The sequence below is a fragment of the Neolamprologus brichardi genome, chromosome 12, assembly GCF_056152115.1.
Source record: "Neolamprologus brichardi isolate AB-2024 chromosome 12, ASM5615211v1, whole genome shotgun sequence".
Taxonomy (NCBI): domain Eukaryota; kingdom Metazoa; phylum Chordata; class Actinopteri; order Cichliformes; family Cichlidae; genus Neolamprologus; species Neolamprologus brichardi.
Genome location: NC_142115.1, coordinates 7,132,501 through 7,154,021, shown reverse-complemented (window position 1 = coordinate 7,154,021; position 21,521 = coordinate 7,132,501). Strand labels below are relative to the sequence as shown.

The following is a 21,521-nucleotide window of genomic DNA, read 5'->3' as shown; positions in this document are numbered from 1 at the left end:
CCGCCCCGCCCTCTCCTCCCTGTGCCGCCAGCAGCAGGTGCACCTCGCAAACGGAGGGCGCCCTTACTCCCAGCAAATGGGCGATAGAAAACCGATCGGTGCCTATGCCATTCCCAATATGCGCTGGCATGACGTCGCGCAGCATGAGTACGAGCAACTTTTTAAATTTTATTTATTTATTTTTTATGCCGCCCCCCACCATGATGCCGCCCGGGCAACCGCCCGTGTAGCCCGTATCTAAAACCGCTACTGGGTGTGGATGCAAGATGAAAGGTACTTAAATTCCTCCACTTGGTTAAAAACTCGTGTCTGGCCCAGAGTGGGCAATCCCCCCTTTTCCAGCTGAGAATAAATGCCCTTAGGGTTGAGGATGCTAATTCTCATTCCCGCCACTTCAGAGTCGGCTGTGAATCACTCCACTGTAAGCTGGAGGCCACGACTTCAAAAAAGCAACACAACCACATCTTCGACAAAAAGCAGAGATGAGATCATGAGGCCACCAAAATGGAAGCCTTTCACCACTTGGCTGCACCAAAAAATTCTGTCCATAAAAATTATGAAGAGTATCATAACAAAGGACAGCCCTGGCGAAGTCCAACACCCACCATGAAATAGACTTACTGCTGGCTCTTATTGCAGTTGCACAGGCACCAAATGGCTCACAGTAAGTGGGCAGACACCCCATATTCATAAAGCATCTCCCACAGAAGGTGGACCCAAGTCCACAAAACAGACTTGTTGTGCACTCTGGTGCACACTTAAATATCCTTGAGAAGATAAAGAGGTGGTCAAGCATTAAATACAGGACAAAAAACAAACTGATGTATAACTTCCGTTGGAGGCTGAGTAGTAAGAGCCATTTGTGACTGGTGCCCCCACTCCTTCAGTTGAAGTCAGCAGCATCCCACTGTTGTCCACCATCTGGTTCAGGGAACATGTGGAACATGATCCATTCGAACTCAGTGTCAACCACAAGTTTCACTAAGCAATAATCCAGACACAAGTGCATCCAATGTTCCTCCAGGAACCTTCAAAATCACACTAAAAAGTGTAGTTTTATACTGAAACCACTTTAGTTCTGTTAACACTCATGATTACAGTCTAACCACAGGCGTCATAACTTCAACTAGTGCGAACTGACACATTACTGCACATACAGTGGAAAACAGACAAAATCAAAAAGTCCCTTTTTTGATGCATCTCGAGTCCATCATTGTCTCCATCTAACTCCCAGGTGGATGTTTTTTTAATACTTATAGTTGTCTACAGATTATAACACCACCCACCCAACACACGCACACATAGACATACTGTGTACTCACACACACACACACACACACACACACACACACACACACACACACACACACACACACACACACGAAAATAAAAATTAAAACATGGACCTAGGCTCAGTGTATATAAGGGCTGTTCATATTTGATATAACTGTCTCATGTTTTTGACGCCTTTTGGACGGAGGGGCTATTGACGGATGGAATGGGATGTATGTATGTATGGTGCTTTTAATTTGGAGGACGTCGAACCGGAGGTGACATATTTATCACTGAGCGCAACGTCACAGCGCGTGCGTTTGACAGTAGTGTCCGTGGTAATGTTTTTCCCTGTCTTAAGCAGTTATCTTTGAACAGGCAGCAATGACGAACGAAGGCAAAGAAAAGCCTCGGTTTTATACCTGTGACTGTTTCACGACTGATAACATTTTTCTGGAGGAATACAAGCTCCATGTTCGTTTTGTGTCCGAGCAGCAGTTCAGGCTGGACTACCATGCAGTGAGTGGATACCAGTTTGCTACATTTTGATATGAAATACAAATATGATGAGAAATGGTGACATGGCAACTTTGTGAGCTGACAGGTGTGTATTGTTTGCTAATTGTTACCGCGTAGCTGCTGAAGAAGTTGGGCTGCGTCACGGATGAACAGTTTGAGGGAGTGCTCAACCAGGTAAGAAGTATACTGTATTTTACAAGTGCTGTTAAACAGGCCAAGGGATTTTTGACACAGCTGTTTCAAGCATCCCGGTTGTATTTTAAACCCTTACATTATTGTGCTTTGTACACAGAAACACAATGATTTCACAAAAAACTTTCAAGTTCAAAATAATTAGCGTGCCGGGGATGCTAACAGTCAGTTGTTTGTCTTTTTTTGCTGGATAAGAGGGTGCAGCTCTTTGTAGTAGTTTGCAACAAGTCTCACACAGTGAGCAATCCCTCAAGCTCCTCTGGTTTTGATGGTCTTCTGTGATGGTCTTTAGTTCACCCCACAGATTTCCAATGGGATTCGGACCACAGACCAGTCAGTAATGCTGAATGGACTGTAATGTGTTTTTGGTCGTTGTCTTGGAAGACAAAGTGATGACCCAAACCCAGTTTTGCTGCAGACCGCTTATTTATTTACGTTAAAGCTGGCAAAACCAAACCCAACCATAAAACAACATGAAAACATCAAATGAAAAATAACCGCACTGGACCACTAATAATAAAACATTTAAGGCAGCAGTTATAAATTAAGAACCAAAAAGCATTATGGCATCAAGAGCTTACCTTCAAGAGTAGTAGATTCTGAATGACTTGTAAAAATGCCTGTGTTTAGTAGGGATGGGTATAGTTTAGGTTTTATCCGATACCGGTGCCAAATCGGTACTTTTGAAACGGTGCTGGTGCTTAAACGGTGCTCGAACCAGTGCTTAAAGAATGGAGAACACAAGCTTTGTCCAAAAACTTCTTATGTTTTTATTTTTAGCAGTCTCTTTTTTTTCTGCAAAATGATAAGAACCGTCCAGCCCCACACACGGCGCAATCCGTGCTAACTCACTAATGGAGGTCTTGCAGCAAGCTATCAAATACAGTGCATTTCTCAGCTTTTAAAAAACACTATGCGTCACCAGATGTTTCATCAGATTTGAGGTGTTACCTCCTTAAGTATCACCATAACTTCTTAAGCCCCAAAGGGGTTTCTGAGCTTCCTGCTCAAAAATGCAATGCCCAAATGTAATTGATTATTTCTCTGCAATTACAAACACTGTGCTTACAATCTTGGTATCAAAATAAAGCTATAACAGTGAAAATATATAAAAAATATAACAGTGAAAAATTACAGCGCTGTCAATAGATAAATATATAGACGTTGTACAAAAAACCATGCCAGTTGAACTTTTTAGGTATTTAATAGCAGAAATTGATTAATTTTATTAACATGCCTAAAAATGCTTTTTTTTTTTTTTTTTTTTTTTTAAATACATTTTTGAACAATTAACCACACATTTACATGGTAATAGGTCAGGCAGGGCGATATGGCCAAAAATATATATCACGATATATATTTGAAAATTTGTGATAACGATATAACTGACGATATAATTTTTGCGATACAAAATACAACTCCACAACTTTACTAGTGCAAAAAAAACTTTACTAGTGCAAAAAAAACATCCAGGAGTCGCCTCCTGGATGTTAAACTTCATAGTTAGACCTGGTAAAGCAGCAATGCTGATCATTTTATTACAGATGAAAGAATTTAGACAGTTTTTAACTCTCAGTGATGCTGCAGTGTTCGTTTGACTTTGGGACTTGAATCGGACGGAGTTTAGGACCCAGATTACTCCCAGATTTAGACCACCTTAGTCCAACAAATACGGTCATAATGGTCATGTCCAAATTCATGGGCTGCATCCTCCTGAGGACCCTGCCTTCGAGGTGTACGTGGTCCGGGTCCAAACCGATTTACTCTCGAACAAATAAAACACTGAAAAAAGCCAAACAATAACATTTTTAGGTTGTCTGAGTGACTTATATATTACGTTTAACCTGAGTAGCGAAAGTCTGCGGTGATCTGAAAATGATGTGCCAGGAGTTGTGCCGTTCTCGGCGGCTTCAGTGACCCTCAAGCTCCCGGCTAGCTATCGAGCTGGTGGGTAGCAGAAGTCTCCGAAAACTTCGAAGCACTTTTGCAAATATGCGATATCTTGATAAACTGAGCAGATATTTGATGTTTACACAGCTACTTTCTCGCCTGAAAATATGTTAAAAGTTTATTTTGTGACCCAGAAAGATTAGTATGAGTAATTTTAAAACTTAGTAGCTGTTGGAAACTGGAGTTTCCAACAATGGCACGTCACTGTGACGTAATCTGTCTACAAATGCGTCCTCAGGAGGATGCAGCCCATGAATTTGGACACGACCAATGACACATGCACAAAAAATGTGCTTTGAGCTGAGATAACTAGAGAATTAATATTTTATGAAAAGAAGCTGAGGTAACAAATGAGAAATTTTTGCATTACTAATAAACTGAAAGTGTCCGCCCTGTTTATGTTTAGATTTCCCAGGAAGTGGACAGACGAAAGCATCTAGGTGTGACATCTGCTCAAAGAGCTGCTGCTATCAAAGATATTTACCGGCCTCTGCATCCTCATGTCTACCATCTCCAGGTAGTCACTGCATTAACCATCATCAGCATTGTGAATAATGAAACATTAACACCTTGATAAAACACATTTGCACTTCACTTCCCCTCAGGAGTCTTACCTTGCTTCAGAGTTCAAACAGATTGTTGAGTACTGTCAAAGCGACAGTGCCACCGAAGAAGGCCTCTTAGGCTTGTTGGAGGAACAAGTGGGTAAGCTGGGAAGTTCTTTCAACTCCTCAGAGACAGAGATTCAAATATGAAGTTGTTACATTTCCCTAAAAAGTCCAAGTGATGTGGGAGACTAACAAAAACTGTCTGAATTGAGAAAAGGGAGACATGGAGGCGAAATTGTTAAATTAAGGCTTTTATTAATATTGTTATTACAAATCCAACTAGAGAGATGGAGAAGTTGTTGTCACCTTTGAAAGAAAGGAGAAAATGGTAAGACCCAGGACTTGGTCACCAGATAGTAAGTTTAAAAAAAGGCTTTATCACCAGAAAGTAACACAGAGCCACAGCAAACACACCTCACAACCTGCAAGCCAAAATAAAAGGCTCTCTGGCATCAGAGTTCTCCTTTCTTTGGACTTATCTGGTTTAATTGCTGAGTAGATTCAGTTGTACCAAAAAAGGCAGCCCCTAAGGCGGAAGAGATGGCAGGACACACTCATACAGGGTCAAAGTCATGGCAGGACCTGCTAGGGCCATAACAGACGTGATGGCTCAGTTTGAATGCTAAGCAATGATGTCTATTAATAGAACTACTGATTTATAACAAGTGGCGGAGAAGAAAAGGCTAGAATCACAGTGCCCGAAGTTTTACCACAGCTCAAGACAATCAAGACATTTTATTGTCATTAACTCCACAGCTTTATGCCACACAGAGCATCTTTAACTCATTCTCTCCTCTCTGTTGCAGCTCCAAGAGTGTATCGCTTTCCTTTATTTGACAAGAGCTTCTGTGAGGATCTTATGGAGGAGTTAAAGCACTTTGAGCAGTCTGCAGCCCCTAAAGGAAGACCCAACACAATGAACCAGTATGGGGTAATAAATTAAAGCCTTCTGAACCGCTGAAAACACTCTATACCATCTCCTTAACTGTGCAGTTGTGGCCAGATGTTTACATCTTTAATGACTCTAAAAACAAGATTTGGGGCCACAAGTTTGAATTATTATAGATTTTGTCTAATCTCACTGATGTCCAAGTGATCCATGCCAAATGTACCTTCATACCATCACTGATGCTGGCTTTTGGATTATGCGGTGATAAGCTGTTTGCTGTTTCTCCTTTTTAGCTTGGAGGATTCAGCATCCAAGATTTCCCACAATGCTGTCTCAGTCTCAAGTTACGCTTTATTTTTTTCTTTGTAGATACATTTTATATGGGGATTTAACCAAATACAAGCGGTTGGCAACCAACTGAGTTTAATTGCCTACTGCATTGAGATGCATCATAATCCATACTCATGAGTTATTTCCAAACCGCTGATCTCAGAGCGTCCAAATCAGGACACGTTTATTTGGAGACAGCAACCACTAGCAATCCGTGCAGTCAACAGTCACTTCAAGGCACTTTACAATATAAAGTGCCTTGAAACTCCTGTGAGCAAGCACTTGGAGACAGTGTGAAGGAAAAACTCCCTGTTAACCATAAGAAACGACCCAGGCTCAAGGAAGAGCCTTCTGCTGCAAACGAGTGGGGGTGATGGGAGGTTGGGGCTGTATGTTTAACTACTTGCCCAACCAAAAAAATAAATGCAATTATTTATTTTCTAATACTTCACCAAATTAGCTAAAAAAAATCACAGGAATTTCTTTTTGTAAGCATTACTTGGATATGCTGTCTTTTGTAGGTATAACAATTTAAATGGACGGTTTAAATGATTTGGAAATTCCTGTATTTGTGCTTTTATTTACATTTCAGAGAGTGTCTCTACCTTTGTAGAAATAAAGCTGTATAAGTTGTCTTGTTGCTCTTCCTTGTATCTTCAGATTCTCCTTAATGAGCTGGGCTTTGACGAGCACTTCATCACACCTCTCCGTGAACAGTACTTGCTGCCACTCACCTCCCTGCTTTATCCAGACTGTGGGGGGTGCTGTCTGGATAGTCACAAGGCCTTTGTGGTCAAATATGACATGAATGAAGATCTGGACCTGAGCTACCACTATGACAATGCAGAAGTCACCCTGAATGTTTCACTGGGCAAGGAGTTCACTGAGGGCAACCTTTATTTTGGTGATATGAGACAGGTGATGCCCTGCTATGTTTTAATGTGTTGTTTATGATATGTTTTTCGTTTTTGTTGTGTACAACTAAAACATATAGATATAAAATAATTTTAAAATTATTTGATACAAAAGTATAATTAATAGTTTTTGCCCTCTCTGTAGGTTCCTGTAAGTGAGACGGAGTGCTCAGAGGTTGAACACAGGGTGACTGAGGGCCTCCTCCATCGGGGTCAACATATGCATGGTGCCTTACCCATCTCTTCTGGTCAGCGCTGGAACCTCATCATCTGGATGAGAGCCTCACAGGAACGAAATAAACAGTGCCCCATGTGCAACAGGACACCCACATTGGTGGAAGCGGAGGGCTTTGCTGATGGCTTCACAAAACACTCTGATCCACCACAGAACATCTCATGCGCGCTGACGTGATGCAACCAGTTCCTTTTGACTAAAGACTGCACTGGCTGATTATAGGAAGACGTTAAAGTGAACGAATTCTTATGAAGTAATATCACTCATTTGAAATTAGGATGATTATTTTATGAATATTAGTAATAGTCAATTCAGATTTATTTATATACAGCCAAATCACAACAATAGTTGCCTCAAGGTGCTTTATATAATAGAGAAAAGCCAAACAATCAGATGACCCCCTTCCCTGTGAATAACCCAAATGCGACAGTTAGGAGGAATAACTCAGTTTGAACAGGAAGGAGGATTCTTGGGGAGGAGCAGCCGTCTGCTGTGAATAGTAATAATATTAATATTTGGCTCAGACATTTAGTGTAGTGTCCCGTTTTATAATATTTTCTTGAGATAATATTGCCACTCAGTGTTTTGGGTGAAGATTTCCAGTCATGGGATATTGCATTTTCAGAATCACCAATCAGATCTGATAAAACTGTTTAAAACGTTTGAATTTCTCCTAAAATAAGGCTTTACAATTCTCTCTTTGCCCTGGAAGTTTTTCTTCTACAAACTTTTTTGTTGTTGCACAATTGTCATTTGGATTTCAGTCATCAGTAGGCGTCCTTTTATTCAACAAAGTCAGAATTTGTAGGGGGTCATCTACCATATGATCAATGCATTTCTAAGAAGATGGCATATTTGTTTATAAATGTATGTATCTGCAGGCTGCAGAAGTCCACATTGCTAATATTAAAGCCTTGTTGTATTTCCCTATCAGATAAATGAGGTTTAATGTTTAGCAAAATGTGCCTCTTGGGTCAGAAAGAATGAAAGCACTGCTGGAATAATCAACATTTGCTAAGCCACAGATTTGGCTGCGATACATCCCTGCTTTATATCTCTGAGGAAAAAACACGCACAGTTTGAAATAATAGAAGTTTAATTACACAAATTCTGTTAGTTCATTAATAATATTCTTTGTGTGTAAATGTCTTTGCTATGTGGTTGAAGTAATTAATTTCTCACACAGATTTTTTTAAGAACACTAATATGAACCTGCTCGCTACATCTTACAAAATAAATGGATTCTTTTCAACAAACATCACAACATCATGGCCTTTTGGTTGTTTCTTTTTACTCCTGCTTGTGCTATTATAGTGTTGAACTGGGGGGAAATTGGGAGGTGGGGAGGGTCAGGTTCACTGTTGCATATTCAAACACACCAAAACACAAGTGCAACAAAGGCATGGCTCTGGTTGCTAAGGTATTGCTTATTTTCATGTATCTTGCATTGAAATCCAGTTCTGTACATGCAGGCTTATGAGAGCTGAGTACATTAAGTTTGGGGCTTGTATAGTGTGGATTTAGTGTAATTACAATGATAGTACAATATAGCTATAATAAGATATATTTTCACAAAAAAACACTATACAGATAAATGTTTCCGCTTGTTACAGTCCTTTACATTATACACATACACAAGTATATAGTTTTCAATGTACCATTCAGAGCAATGTATGCCAAATGGACCAGTTTAAAATAATATTAAAAAAAAAAACTTATCCAAGTGCAGTCTTAAGTGCAGTTATTGCATCAGTCCCATCTCACTGGGTTCAGCTGTCAGGTGTCTGTGCCATCCTGTGCTGTCTGCGGGTCAGCACTGGCTGCTTTCAGTAGTCTGCCCACACTTTGTTTTATGTTCTTCAGTCAATGAGATATCGTATCTCAGCTTTATAATGTGGTCTCACTGCTCATGTCACGAGGCCGGTGGTGGTCGATGTCTGAATCGTAATCTGACTCCATCTCGATCTTGACCTGGGGCACCGGGCACGGCATTCCTCGGCCCATGGTCATGGTAGGAGACGACGGACAGGAGATCTTCAAATGGAGGGTGATGCTGAGAAGGGCAAGGTCCAGTTACCATATACACCAGGTACCATACACACCCATAGCCAAAGACACAGTGGTTCTACCAGGAGGGGAGGGGAATGCGGCGGAGCTTGGCTGTGAGACACGATGACCACAGCAGTTTAGGTTAGCGCTTAGCTAATGAGTGAAATCAGTCCCAAAATATTGGCTGTTACTCCCACAGGGAGTCAGCAGACTAGCTGATGGTTCCCACACTGTGAATGACATAGACTGTACCTACATTATGGTCTGAAAAGTAAAGTGCACTAAACTCGTATTCCTTCTAATGGCCAGCAGGGGGAGCCCTGGTTTCTAAATCAAGTCTAGTTGAAAAGACGTCTATCGGAAATGGTGAATATGCTCATCTGGCTTTCATAAGAGGACTTCATTAACCACTGGGTGATGCTATTGTGGCCATACCCATCTTTTATATGCAGCCTGTGGTTTAAATTAACCTTGAGCAAACATAGCTTGAATTTACTGAGTACATTGGGATAACATAATAATAAAACATCCTACTTTTTTAAATGTTAATTTGCAATGATAAATTTGTTTTGACTCTGATATCAAGTGTTTTTGAGTTTTTGATTGTGCACTATTATGCATGCCTGCCTTTTGCATTATGTCAGCACATGTTGTAAAGACTTGTATAAAAACTCGTACAATAGCTTCAAAGGTCCGGCGATCAATGCATTTTGTGTTTGTATAAATCCTTCAATAAAATAACGTCACAGAGAATTTATGTACTTCCACAGATGGCTGCATGTCAGCAAACAAGTTCACAGTGTCAATTCCAAACCATGCCTCTTATAAAGCAATGCAGACATGATGGGAACATTTGAATCAGCCACAAAGGGCAAACAGCCCAAAGTTACAGTATTTATGGTTAAATAATGTAAATGGCACTTTCAGTGCAAAATGTATGCAATGAAACTGCTGTGAGGGACGGAGGCAGGTTGGAGAGCTGGGGTCTGACTACATATCACATGCAGGTGTGACTGATGTACTAAAGAGATTCAGCACATGGAAGAAAAAGAAACAACCAAATGATGTATGCTGCACATGGATGATTATACAGTTGTGTATACAGAGGCCTAAAATATATCCTCTCTATGTGCTAGATACACACAGGACTAAAAAGACCACACAATAACTTCTTCATCTAGTTTGACTGCTCGCACACTATGTTAAACTACACAATGAACACTGAAGCCTTTGAGATACATAGCAAAACTATACTGCTTTAAGGTGAGCAGTGAAGAGTAACAACATGCTGAGTTGTGTGCAGAGGGCAGCTCAGACACAGGCTGTCAGATATTTAAAACATTACACTGTTCAGCACAACATCTGCATTGCCTTAAAGTGCATGGAGAGGAGACCGAACTCAAACATGACACATGATGACAACCATGGGACTGCACATATGTATGTTTACAAAACATACAGAGGAAAATACAGAAGTAATGAATTGAATTTCTTGTTAAAATGCAGGCCATTTAAAGGGTGTGCAATAAGTCGGTGTATCAATATAAAAAGGCCATGTGATCAATTTTCATGCAACCGAGTCTATCCAAGTATTTGCCAGTTTCCTGTTTAGTTTGATGAGCCATTCAGTTAAAGTTTCTTATTTTTTTTATTTTTTCTTATTGTTCCAGTTCACCCAAACTGCACAAACATGCAATTCCCTCTAGTGGTAATGAGCTATACAGAAATCAGTGTAACAAATACATTTTTTTGCAGGTACATTCCACCCAAGAAATATTCTCAGCAAAAAAGAGGGGGGTGAGATTAATATAGCTTTAAATCAAAGGAGCTTACCAACTGGTAAAGTTGGAGCTACTTTTAATTATTTTTGAACAACTGCATATCTTAATTTATAGTAACACATCAAAGGGTATTTGTCAGCTATATTTTCTTTTTATAATCTGAACCTGAAAATTAACAAATGCTTCTAAACAAAGTACATTACAAACCTTTGAGATGTTGTGGACAAAAATACTATAAGTTCTTCAAAATTGTGCTTATATGCAGGATTTAAACAGTGCGTGAAATTATGCTGAATGCATTTTCCTAGTTTGGACTGTTTTATGTCTTATGCTACATCACTGACCGAGTATCACTGATCCTTATGTATATTTTGTGAACTGACCCTTTAACTGTGCACTTTGACATATATATATATATATGTGTGTGTGTTAAAGAGCCCTGCGTGTGGCTGCAGCCTGGCAGTATGCTCCCCACTGAGTCTGTGTGACATCAGGATAGACGAGGTCTTTGTAGGGGATGTGCAGTTTGAGAACACAGTACCTTCGATCCAAGTCTGACTCAGAGCTGGGTGAGTGGTTCGCGTAGCCGTGGTACTTGTCCTGCAAGCAAACATGCAAACACGTACACACACAGTACAGACGGTGCGCTTCACACACTTATGTCATGGTTTGTCAGTCCTGTAGGGGGCAGCAAAAGCTTGAGTTTCTCACCTCCTCCTCACTGTCATCAGGTTTGGGCTTCTTCTTCTCTTTCTCCTTCTCCTTCTCCTTTCCCTTCTTCTTGTCATCATCCTTCTTCTTCTTCTCTTTTTCAGGCAGGAGGTCATCCAGCCACGCCAAGTCGTGCTGGGAGAAGACCATGTCCAGCATCTTTCTGACCACCATCAGACCCAGGATCTGGTGTTTGACACAGAGACAGACCAACACAGAGATCTTGTTTCAGCTCCTGGTAACATTCATCTCATATATGAGTTATGCTGTGAATATGATTTTCTGGATGCCATGTATAGGTGATGTTAATGGGAATCACTGGTTGACACAGTAAAATCAGAGCAGTATTTGCATACTTTAAAAACACCATTAAAACTATCGCTTTTACATATTCTGCATATTTACAGCTTCTATGTGTGGAAAAGATTAATGTACAGGGTGGGCCATTTATTTGGATACACCGTAATAACATGGGAATGGTTGGTGATATTAAAGTCCTGTTTGTGGCACATTAGTATATGTGAGGGGGCAAAGTCCTCAAGATGGGTGGTGACCATGGTGGCCATTTAGAAGTCGGCCATCTTGGATACAACTTTTGTTTTTTCAATAGGAAGAGGGCCATGTGACACATCAAACTTATTGGTAATGTCACAAGAAAAACAATGGTGTGCTTGGTTTCAATGTAACTTGATTCTTTCATGAGTTATTTACAAGTTTCTCTTTGTTCTCAGCCATTGACATGTCGAAGAGGTTAACACGTGAGGAGCGGATCGAAATTGTGACGATATCTGGTGAACGCAGTAACCGGCTCATTGCAGCAGATTTCAATGCAAGACACCCTACGAGACCACCCATCTCCCATGCTACAGTTAGCAAACTGCTTGCTAAATTTCGTGAAACTGGTTCAGTGTTGGATTTGCCAAAATGTGGACGCAAGAAAACTGTCACTAATGAAGAAACATCAGTGGCTGTCCTAGCTTCATTCAGCAAGAGCCCACAGCGTAGCACTCGCCGCATGTCACTGGAGAGTGGCATTAGTCGAACATCCCTTCGGCGGATATTAGCTACTCACAAATGGCACCCTTACAAACTCCAGCTACTGCAGCATCTCAACGAGGATGACCCAGATCGGCGCACAGAATTTGCAGAATGGGCAAAACAAAAATCGGAACAGGACCCTCAGTTCACGCAGAAGATTTTGTTCAGTGATGAGGCAAACTTTTATGTGAATGGTGAAGTTAACAAACAAAACCACCGCTATTGGTCTGACACGAACCCACATTGGATGGATCCCTCCAAGACTGTTGGAACAACAAAAGTGATGGTTTGGTGTGGTATATGGGGTACAACGATAGTGGGTCCATTCTTCATCAATGGAAACCTCAAGGCCACTGGATATTTGAAATTGCTACATGATGATTTGTTTCCCTCTTTATGCACTGAAGCTGGCACGTTCCCTGAGTTTTTCCAGCAGGATGGTGCACCACCTCATTATGGGTGCCAGGTCCGAGCATTCCTAGATGAACAGTTTCCTGGAAAGTGGATTGGTCGTCGTGGGCCAGTTGAATGGCCCCCAAGGTCTCCCGATCTGACCCCCTTAGAATTTTATCTTTGGGGTCATCTGAAGGCCATTGTCTATGGTGTGAAGATACGAGATGTGCAGCACCTGAAACTACGGATACTGGATGCCTGTGCTGGCATTTCTTCTGCGGTGTTGCTATCAGTGTGTGAAGAGTGGGAGAAGAGGGTTGCATTGACAATCCAACACAATGGGCAGCACATTGAACACATTTTATAAGTGGTCAGAAACTTGTAAATAACTCATGAAAGAATCAAGTTACATTGAAACCAAGCACACCATTGTTTTTCTTGTGACAAAACCATTAAGTTTGATGTGTCACATGGCCCTCTTCCTATTGAAAAAACAAAAGTTGTATCCAAGATGGCCGACTTCTAAATGGCCACCATGGTCACCAACCATCTTGAGGAGTTTGCCCCCTCACATATACTAATGTGCCACAAACAGGACTTTAATATCACCAACCATTCCCATGTTATTGCGGTGTAACCATATAAATGGCCCACCCTGTAGTTTTAGCAGCAGCATCTGTGTTTCTTCCATTTCAAAACACTTGTCTCTCAGCTCCATCCATCTCACAACACAGGATCTATAATTTGTGGTGCAAAAGGGAGTATTTCATCACACTTACCATAACGGGAAATATGATTGCCAAGAAGGTGGACTTGAGGACCCAGAGCACAGCCAGACATATAATCTGGATCAGAGTGAACAGGTGTACCCTTCTGAGAGGAACATGACGCAGGTAGGTGTAGTCAGGTTGGTGCTTGGAAGGCATCATGTACAACTTTATCCTATCCCAGAACTGTGGAAGGCAATGACAACAAGAGGGTTGAGGGGCAGGAATTTATGTTAAATACAAATAAACTTACAACGATCACGAGTGCTTAAATTATTTAGAGCAGACTTGTGCAGTTTATTTTTTGTTGTTTCACACATTGTGTCAAAATGAAAACCTTTTTCTTTTCTTTTTGATTTTTTTCATCTTTGCGGTCTATATGGACATAATGGTATCAGCATACCTGTTGGTTGTTATTGTTACATTTTTTTGCTTAAAAGCTTTAAATAAGCCACTTCACATCTGCTGTCTGTAACTCAATAAGTAAGCTGCCCAGCCACAAATTCCTCAAATCATAAATAACACCAGCTGGCATACGCATGGTACCTGGATTCCACTGAGAGATGCTACACCCATGTAGAGGAAGACACCGTACAGCACAGGCATGGGGATGAACTGCAAGTGAAGGTACATGTTGGCCATAATTAAGAGAGTTCACAGCATCACAATGAGAGTGAAATTCTGACTCTTAGCAAAAATGAGTGTAGATGTGTAGAGTTTGTAGACACAGCTCTAACCAAGCTAATAACCACCCAAACAGGGTAACTGAAAAACTAATATGGAGGCTTCAAAATGTGGGTACCTGAAATTTGTTTAACATAATTTATTGATTCATAAATTTTTTAATTTATATATTGCACATTGTTATTTCATAATCCCAATTTATTGCACATATTTTCAGAAAGAATTTGTTGCCCTGTACGGAAAAGTAGTGAGCATCTTGAGTTTTGCAGATAATAAGAACAAATCTTGAGGAAACAGCAAAGAAAAAAAGCCTCATATAGCAATTACAAAAACAAAAATAAAAACATCCATTATGCACCTCATACCTTAAGTACAGGCGCAAGGAAGATGGAGACTCCAGTGAGAACGAACACCAGTATGCCTGTCACTCTTTGTTCTCTGTATGTTTGACATTGATGGGACACAAGAGAGCGTCAAGTCAGTTTCACAATGCAATTGTCTACGTCAGCTACAAAGGATTTAGGACAGTGGTTCTGTAGCTCTGTGATGTTGGTAGTGGCGGCCTATTTGACAAACTGCACTGTTTTTACGCTACTGTGGACCGACCTGACCCCGAGGAACTGCGGCTGCTCTCCTGGAGCACTCGATTCACTCTCCATCTTCAGAGAGTCGATGTGAGCAATAGAGATGACGGTGGCAGCCACGTACCAGGGCAGACCCAAGAAGGAGCATGTGGCCATCAGGACTCCAACCCAGAACAGATCCAAGTGATAGCCACAGCCTTTCTGCAGGGCAAACAAAGATCATTTCTATAAAAAGCAACCTCATAAGGGGCAGGCTGTGAGTTGATAGGCTTCTGTCTGAATTTATAGCACTGTTTCGTGACTGTTACTTTGGCTTTTGATGTTGATTTGACTGGTTGCACACCTACCTTAAGTTTGTTCTCCTTGCGGTTAACAATGACAGCGCTGATCTGCTGATCCATGAAGATGAGGATGGTGACAAGCAGGGCGGGCACAAAGCTGGCCAGATACACCCACCATGGATTCTTCCCAAAAGGCATCACAAGCCAGCCACGACCCGGTCGAGTTGGCTGTTAAATGAAAGGCAGCTTTATTTTTTATTAAAAGCGAGGATTCAGTTCCACAAGATCATTATTGGAACATAATTTTAAGCCAGTGTGATGAAGTTCTTTTGTTGTGGAGAGTTAATGCAATCTGTAGATGGTCAAAGTGCATCCCTGCAACACTAACAGATATAACAGCAGCATGGATCGTCTTCTCTAACTCTGAGCACGTTTGTTATCCAAAATGTTCATGTGTTTCCATTCAAAATTCCCTACCAGTCCCCAATACAGCAACATGTCATAGAGCTGCTCATTTTGGAAATTGTTTTTTTACTTGTTTTCTTCTAAATATAAACAGTTTGGAAATTACCTTAAATTCTGTTGGGACAATAAGCTTGGGAGTTTTGAGTCCCATTAACATGTCCAGCCCAACAAAGGTCATGATGGACATGAAGATAGAGAAGTCACTGATGAGTTTCCTCAGCTGGTGCCAAACACAGAAAAAGAGAACAGTCTGTATTACAAAGATAAACATTTGCAGAACTTAAAGATGAGATGCTTCCAAGGTCTAATAGGCAGGAAGCTGCTCATAAATACTGAAAAGAAAAAGTAGCCTGTCAAGTTTCACGTAAGGTCAAATGTAATCCTGGTGTCTGAAAAAGGAATACAGTAAAATAAGAAGAATTACTTCTTTGTCTGGTTGGCTCTGCACTTCCTGCTAGAAGAGATATCTGTTAGTCTCTTCTATTTACTTCTATTTTTCATATCTTTTATTAACCTCTGTCTCTCTTTCACAGCATGTCTTTTATCCTGTCTTCCTTCTCTCACCCCAACCGGTCGCAGCAGATGGCCCCGCCCCTCCCTGAGCCTGGTTCTGCCGGAGGTTTCTTCCTGTTAAAAGGGAGTTTTTCCTTCCCACTGTCGCCAAAGTGCTTGCTCATAGGGGGTCATATGACTGTTGGGTTTTTCTCTCTCTTTTTTTTTTTTCCTTTTTGCCTGTCCCGTTTGTTTTTTTTGCCATCAGAATTATTGTCTAAAGGCGAAGAAAGATGCCCAACGGATTTACTTTACCAAATTGACCATCCCAGCCTTGCCGTAATGGTCTATTTGATTCACCTTTTATTGTTTATTTTATTTATTTTTTTATTTTCACTTGCTAGATACGGGACAGACTTGAATGAGGAAAAGAAAAGGGATTTTTTTTGGGTTTTTCTCTGTATCTATGAAGCGCCTTGAGGCAACTTTTGTTGTGATTTGGCGCTATATAAATAAAATTGAATTGAATTGAATTGAAAGAGTTGCTGTGCAGGTAAAAAGGAAGAACAATGATCTAATAGCTAGGTTTTCTGCCCAAAAACATCTAATACTTTCAAAAACCTGGCAGCCATTTTTTCTTCTTTCTTCTTCTTTCAGCCACAGCAGATCATCTGCCTCCATCTCACCCTAGTGTTCTCTTCTGTCACACCAACCCTCTTCCTGTCCTCCTTCACTACATCCATGAATCTTCTCTGGGACCTCCCTCTTTTCCTCCAGCCTGGTAGCTCCATATCAAATATCCTTCGTTCAAAATATCCACGATCACTCTGCTGCACATGCCCAAATCATCTCAGCCTTGCCTCTCTGACTTTTTTCAAACCGCTAAACCTGAGCTGTCCCTCTGATATGCTCATATTTAATCCTGTCCATACCTGATCCCAGGTATTTAAATACATCTAACTTCACTACCTCTACTTGCAGCTTTACTGTTTACATACATGTATTCAGTCTAGCTTCTTCTTACCTCCACCTCTCCAGGCTCTCTTCCACCTGCTCAAACAATTCTGCTGGTTTGTACATTTTCATTAATTTCGGTCTTTTTGCTTGCATGTATAGGTCTTTTCTTTAAAAAAAAAAAATAGACTGTTTTAATACTTGTTTTCAATCCACTATGATGAAAAAGTTCATTATGAGTTTTGCAAAAACATTGTGTAACTTGGTTCAAAAGGACACATATGTAGACAGATAGTTTACCCACCTTGGTTGGGAAGTAGCGGCTGAACTTGAACTTCTTGAGGGAGACGGTCATGGAGTAGGTGCCAAAGAAGAGGATGAAGGACATGAGGGCCAGATCGGGGACGAACTTGCAGGACTTTCCCACCAGAGAGCCTCCATACTTCACACACTCCTTCTTGCTCAGCTGGCTCCAGTCCAGAGCTGTCACATTCAACTGGGATGGTGTTGGCAGCAGTAAGAGAGGATGAAGAAGAGCGTAGTGTTTCGACAAAGACACGTAGAGAGCAAAAAATTGTCGGCGCAGATGTAAAGTTAGTAATAGTGAAAGGTCAGTGGGGTTGATGGAGAGACGCAGACACAGAGGAGGGAAAGCGACTTCTTTTAGAGACAGAGCTGACACCTGGGTTAGCTGTAAACAAAGCATGTCTGCAGCTGCAATGTCGCCAACTCTGTGGACATTTATCTTGAAATATAGCAACAAAAAGTAGAAAATTCAACATTTAATGAAAGCAAGCACTCACCCCAGAGACACTAGAGCTGTTATCTGGCATTGGAGCTAAACCATTGAAGATCATTGCAGCCACTGTTCACGGATTGGGGAGAGAGAGAGTAGGGAGGAGCCAAGTAATGAGTCGGATAGTGTAGATGGGGTGATGAAGAAAACAAAAGGGGAGGAAAGAAGAAACGCAAAATATAATGAGAATCCAGCAGCTGGACAGAGAGCACTCCGAGTCTCATGCAGACAGACAAAGGGGTACTCACTTGCAAGAGACGGCAGCCAAATTGTTTGTGCATGGCAAAAGCAAACAAGATAACAATCAGTTACAGAAATCAATGTCTGCAGAAATGACTGCAAATTACCTGCACTTGAAAAAAGGTGGGTAGATTACCATCATCAAACCCCTCAACCCAAGAAGAATAAAGCTGTTATTCATCACTGCACACCAAGGTTACTATAATTAACTAAAACCAAACAAACAAAAAACAGAAAACTAAACGAAATCACTGTTTAAAAAATCAAAACTATCTGAAGCGATTTGGTGAACTTCAAAAAATGAAGTAAAATAAAATAAAAATCTAGAGGAAATATACTTCGTTTTAGTGGTATATTTGAGGCTCTGTATATCTACAGGACTGCGAGTCAACCGCTTTTAACCCTCTCAACGCAGGCGTTGCCGATTTGCAGCAGTTAAAAACTAACAACCTGATTACTCAGAAGTACCACTGCAGGACTTGGTTGTGCATTAGCAACAAAAAGTTTAATTTGAGCCTGAGAGGGTTAAAAAGTTGCATTCCATTTTTATTATGCTGCTGTCAAATGTAGGTTACTTGAAAAAGATGGCAAAAACAGAAAGAAAAGAATGATATGCCTAGTTAATTTCCTGCTATTATAGCTGATATCACTGAAAATAGGTACATATAAAAAACAATTAAGATTTTAAAATGCATAAAAATCTGCTTCAATTGATTGATTGATGAAACTTGTTCAATAAAGACAGATAAGTGTTGGATCAGGTAAGAGTGTGAACTGTTGCCTGTCTCTGTGTTGGCACTGAGATGCACCAGTGATCTGTCCATGGATTGGCACCAGCTTTTCTGCAAACTTATTACATTATTACCAACATAGGACAGCCTTACCTTGACCCGCCACCACCCCAACCCCTTCCCGGTGGCGCCCCTGTCTGCCTCCCCCAGACAATAATACTAATTATAAAGACTAAAACGGAAACTAAAACTTTGCATTTTCAAACAATAACAATACTGGTGGTGGCTGAAATGACTACACTAAATCGCAACCAAAAGGTGAAAGTGAAATAAAAATAAATAATAATAGAAAATACAAAACTATTATAACTCTACTCCAGATATCATCACAAGTATAAAGAAATGATGAAAAAGACATCCACAGACATATTATAGTGTAGTTATTTGTCAGTCCTCTCTGTGTGATGTTAATAGTTGTAATAAGTTGCCTCCAACATATGCTTGATATGCCTGTACAGCTATAGATGGTCAAAAACAGCTAAAACAGTATAATTTAATCTTCGGTGTGCTAAATAATGTGGACCGGTGGCAGCTTAAAATAACCACAGGAGGCATTTGCTAGGAGACACATTAATGATGTATGCCATTAGAGTGAACGCTCTGTCAGTGAGCGAACACTGCAAAGGAAACCAGTGGACAAAAAAAAAGATCTAACATTTCTTTGTAGCAGGCAAACGTTTCATTATTACCTGATCGACTAAAAACTGATGCGCATTATTACCTCGACAGCCATTCATTTTAAATCTTTTTTCTGATATACGTGAGAAATTAGTTTTAATATTTTAACTGTGAAATAAGTACCAAAGCTGAGATAAATAAAATTCACAATAACACTGAGTGATAATTTCTTTTCTTGTCAACAATCAACAGATCTTGTTAATAAATCCTGCTTCCTGACCCTATCATGAGCCCTATGCATAATTAAAGTTATTTAGTTTGCTGTACTGCATTTATTCACATATTGTTATACATAATAATTAAACCAATGAAGTCAAGACATTAAAGCTGACGGCATTCTCAAATAAAGCTGTTGATAAAGTGAACACACACATGCGTTTGCTTCTGTAATCTGCCTGTCATGTCAGTCCAATGAGACTAATAATCCCCCTTTTCTCTCTATCCCTGAGTCAAGGGGTGAACTCACTCGGGTCTGGGGCCAGGCACTCGCACTTGTAGGTGGTGACATAGTCGGGCTTAAAGTCTGTGTTGATGGGATAATATTTGAAGGCGCCCACCATCTTCTTGATGGCGTCAGAGATGAAGATGAAGGATATAAGGCTGGAGAAGCCCTCCTCAGTAAAACGCGTCATGTATTTGATGATGTAACTGGCATCTGTAGCTACGAGGATGAAACACTGTAGGCACGAGTGCATGCCGATCCACAGACGCAGCTCCATGTAATCTATGCTGTTGCTCCTGTGGAAGCGACAGGTCAGAAAAACAGGTGGGAGCAATGATGAATTGAGGCACAGAACACAAAGATATCCAGTTTTGTGCAAACAGTACATTATCTGTGAATATAGAGCAGCTTGATGTGGAAAAACAACCGTGTTTGGAGTGTTTACAGACAAATATCAAGGCTTGAGTAATCAAACACATGATATGTGTGAGCGAAATCACCAACTAAACAAGAAGGACTCGGTTTGGACTTCTGATCCTTCCTTCTTTATATCATCATCTTATCAGTCACATACACAAAATAGATCTATTATCGTGCATATATATTTTGCATGCATATAATTATAATTCTTTCCACAATTAAATCTACACAAGTTAAAAAAAAGCTTTAATGAATGTTTTTTTTAAATTTATTACATTCAAACTGGTTATAATTCTGTATATTTAAACTGTTGATTGTTTTTCCAAGTCTATTCAGTTTTTACACACAGTTAAATGTGATAAAGTTAGATAAGCATTCATGTGGAAGCCCACTAATGTTATTTAATCTTTGAGAAGGAGCGAGCCCTAATGTCCATCAACAAGCTGATATTCTGACCCATGAGCGTTTATCAACGATTACTACATTATTACATGCATCATCTGCACAAAGGCATCGGATCACACTCATTGTCAATCTTTATCTCACCTTTAAATACAGGTGACTGCATTTTTCACATCTGTCATGCTGTCTTGTTAACAAACCCTCTACATACAAACTAACATACTGAAATCTCAAAGCTGTCTCTGCAACACTGGCTCTGTATAGGACCACATTTTGCAGAATCCTCAGAAAAATACAACACCAGCTAAAGCGCTGGTATTTTTGGGCGCATCAGTATGTATCAGGCTGGGATGTCATCTACTTGACCTAGTTTGTTTCATGCAAACAAATATTTCGTATAAACAAATATAACTCTTGGAATTTTTCACTGTGACAATAAAGACAGTTTGAATTTTGGTTAACATTTTGTTTTTGTTCACACTTAAAATAGTTCACTGTTTCAGTACAAACACTATGTAGCAGGCTGTGTTTACATGTATACTCTGTAGTATCAGGGCTGTCAATATAAATCGAGGTAAGTACAAAGTGGATTTGAGGGTTGGTATTTAATGGTAGCTGAACTCATTACTTCAGCAGAACTGCAG

At 40.4% G+C, this 21,521-nt stretch overlaps 2 protein-coding genes across 3 annotated transcripts in view; one reads left to right on the top strand and one right to left on the bottom strand.

Moving 5' to 3' along the window:
• The first annotated feature begins 1,579 nt into the window (after nucleotides 1-1,579).
• Nucleotides 1,580-8,177, top strand: ogfod2 (2-oxoglutarate and iron-dependent oxygenase domain containing 2). Its single transcript, XM_006797531.3, has 7 exons — nucleotides 1,580-1,791; nucleotides 1,909-1,965; nucleotides 4,340-4,450; nucleotides 4,539-4,638; nucleotides 5,348-5,472; nucleotides 6,421-6,678; nucleotides 6,820-8,177. Exons 1-7 carry the CDS (start codon nucleotides 1,657-1,659, stop codon nucleotides 7,084-7,086), a joined length of 1,053 nt encoding a protein of 350 aa, XP_006797594.1. The 5' UTR covers nucleotides 1,580-1,656; the 3' UTR covers nucleotides 7,087-8,177.
• Nucleotides 8,178-8,691: 514 nt separating this feature from the next.
• Nucleotides 8,692-21,521, bottom strand: part of slc4a5a (solute carrier family 4 member 5a) — a 41,591-nt gene continuing 28,761 nt past the window's right edge. The window contains exons 14-25 of one of the 2 annotated variants that reach the window (XM_087848959.1): nucleotides 20,080-20,351; nucleotides 17,912-17,973; nucleotides 17,413-17,604; nucleotides 15,769-15,882; nucleotides 15,264-15,425; nucleotides 14,939-15,117; nucleotides 14,698-14,770; nucleotides 14,195-14,263; nucleotides 13,661-13,834; nucleotides 11,451-11,636; nucleotides 11,281-11,339; nucleotides 8,692-8,962 (exon numbers count right to left, since the gene is read on the bottom strand). In XM_087848959.1, coding sequence (XP_087705085.1) covers nucleotides 8,797-8,962; nucleotides 11,281-11,339; nucleotides 11,451-11,636; nucleotides 13,661-13,834; nucleotides 14,195-14,263; nucleotides 14,698-14,770; nucleotides 14,939-15,117; nucleotides 15,264-15,425; nucleotides 15,769-15,882; nucleotides 17,413-17,604; nucleotides 17,912-17,973; nucleotides 20,080-20,351 — 1,708 coding nt within the window. In that variant the 3' untranslated portion in view covers nucleotides 8,692-8,796. The remainder of the gene's footprint in view (nucleotides 8,963-11,280; nucleotides 11,340-11,450; nucleotides 11,637-13,660; nucleotides 13,835-14,194; nucleotides 14,264-14,697; nucleotides 14,771-14,938; nucleotides 15,118-15,263; nucleotides 15,426-15,768; nucleotides 15,883-17,412; nucleotides 17,605-17,911; nucleotides 17,974-20,079; nucleotides 20,352-21,521) is intronic. The other variant, XM_087848960.1, reaches the window with a different exon arrangement.

Bases quoted from the DNA above. Each gene is read 5' to 3' on its own strand.
- ogfod2 (XM_006797531.3), top strand. From the start codon at position 1,657: ATGACGAACGAAGGCAAAGAAAAGCCTCGGTTTTATACCTGTGACTGT. The intron at 1,966-4,339 runs GTAAGAAGTATA...GTTTATGTTTAG, and splicing joins TTGAGGGAGTGCTCAACCAG to ATTTCCCAGGAAGTGGACAG. The intron at 5,473-6,420 runs GTAATAAATTAA...TTGTATCTTCAG, and splicing joins ACACAATGAACCAGTATGGG to ATTCTCCTTAATGAGCTGGG.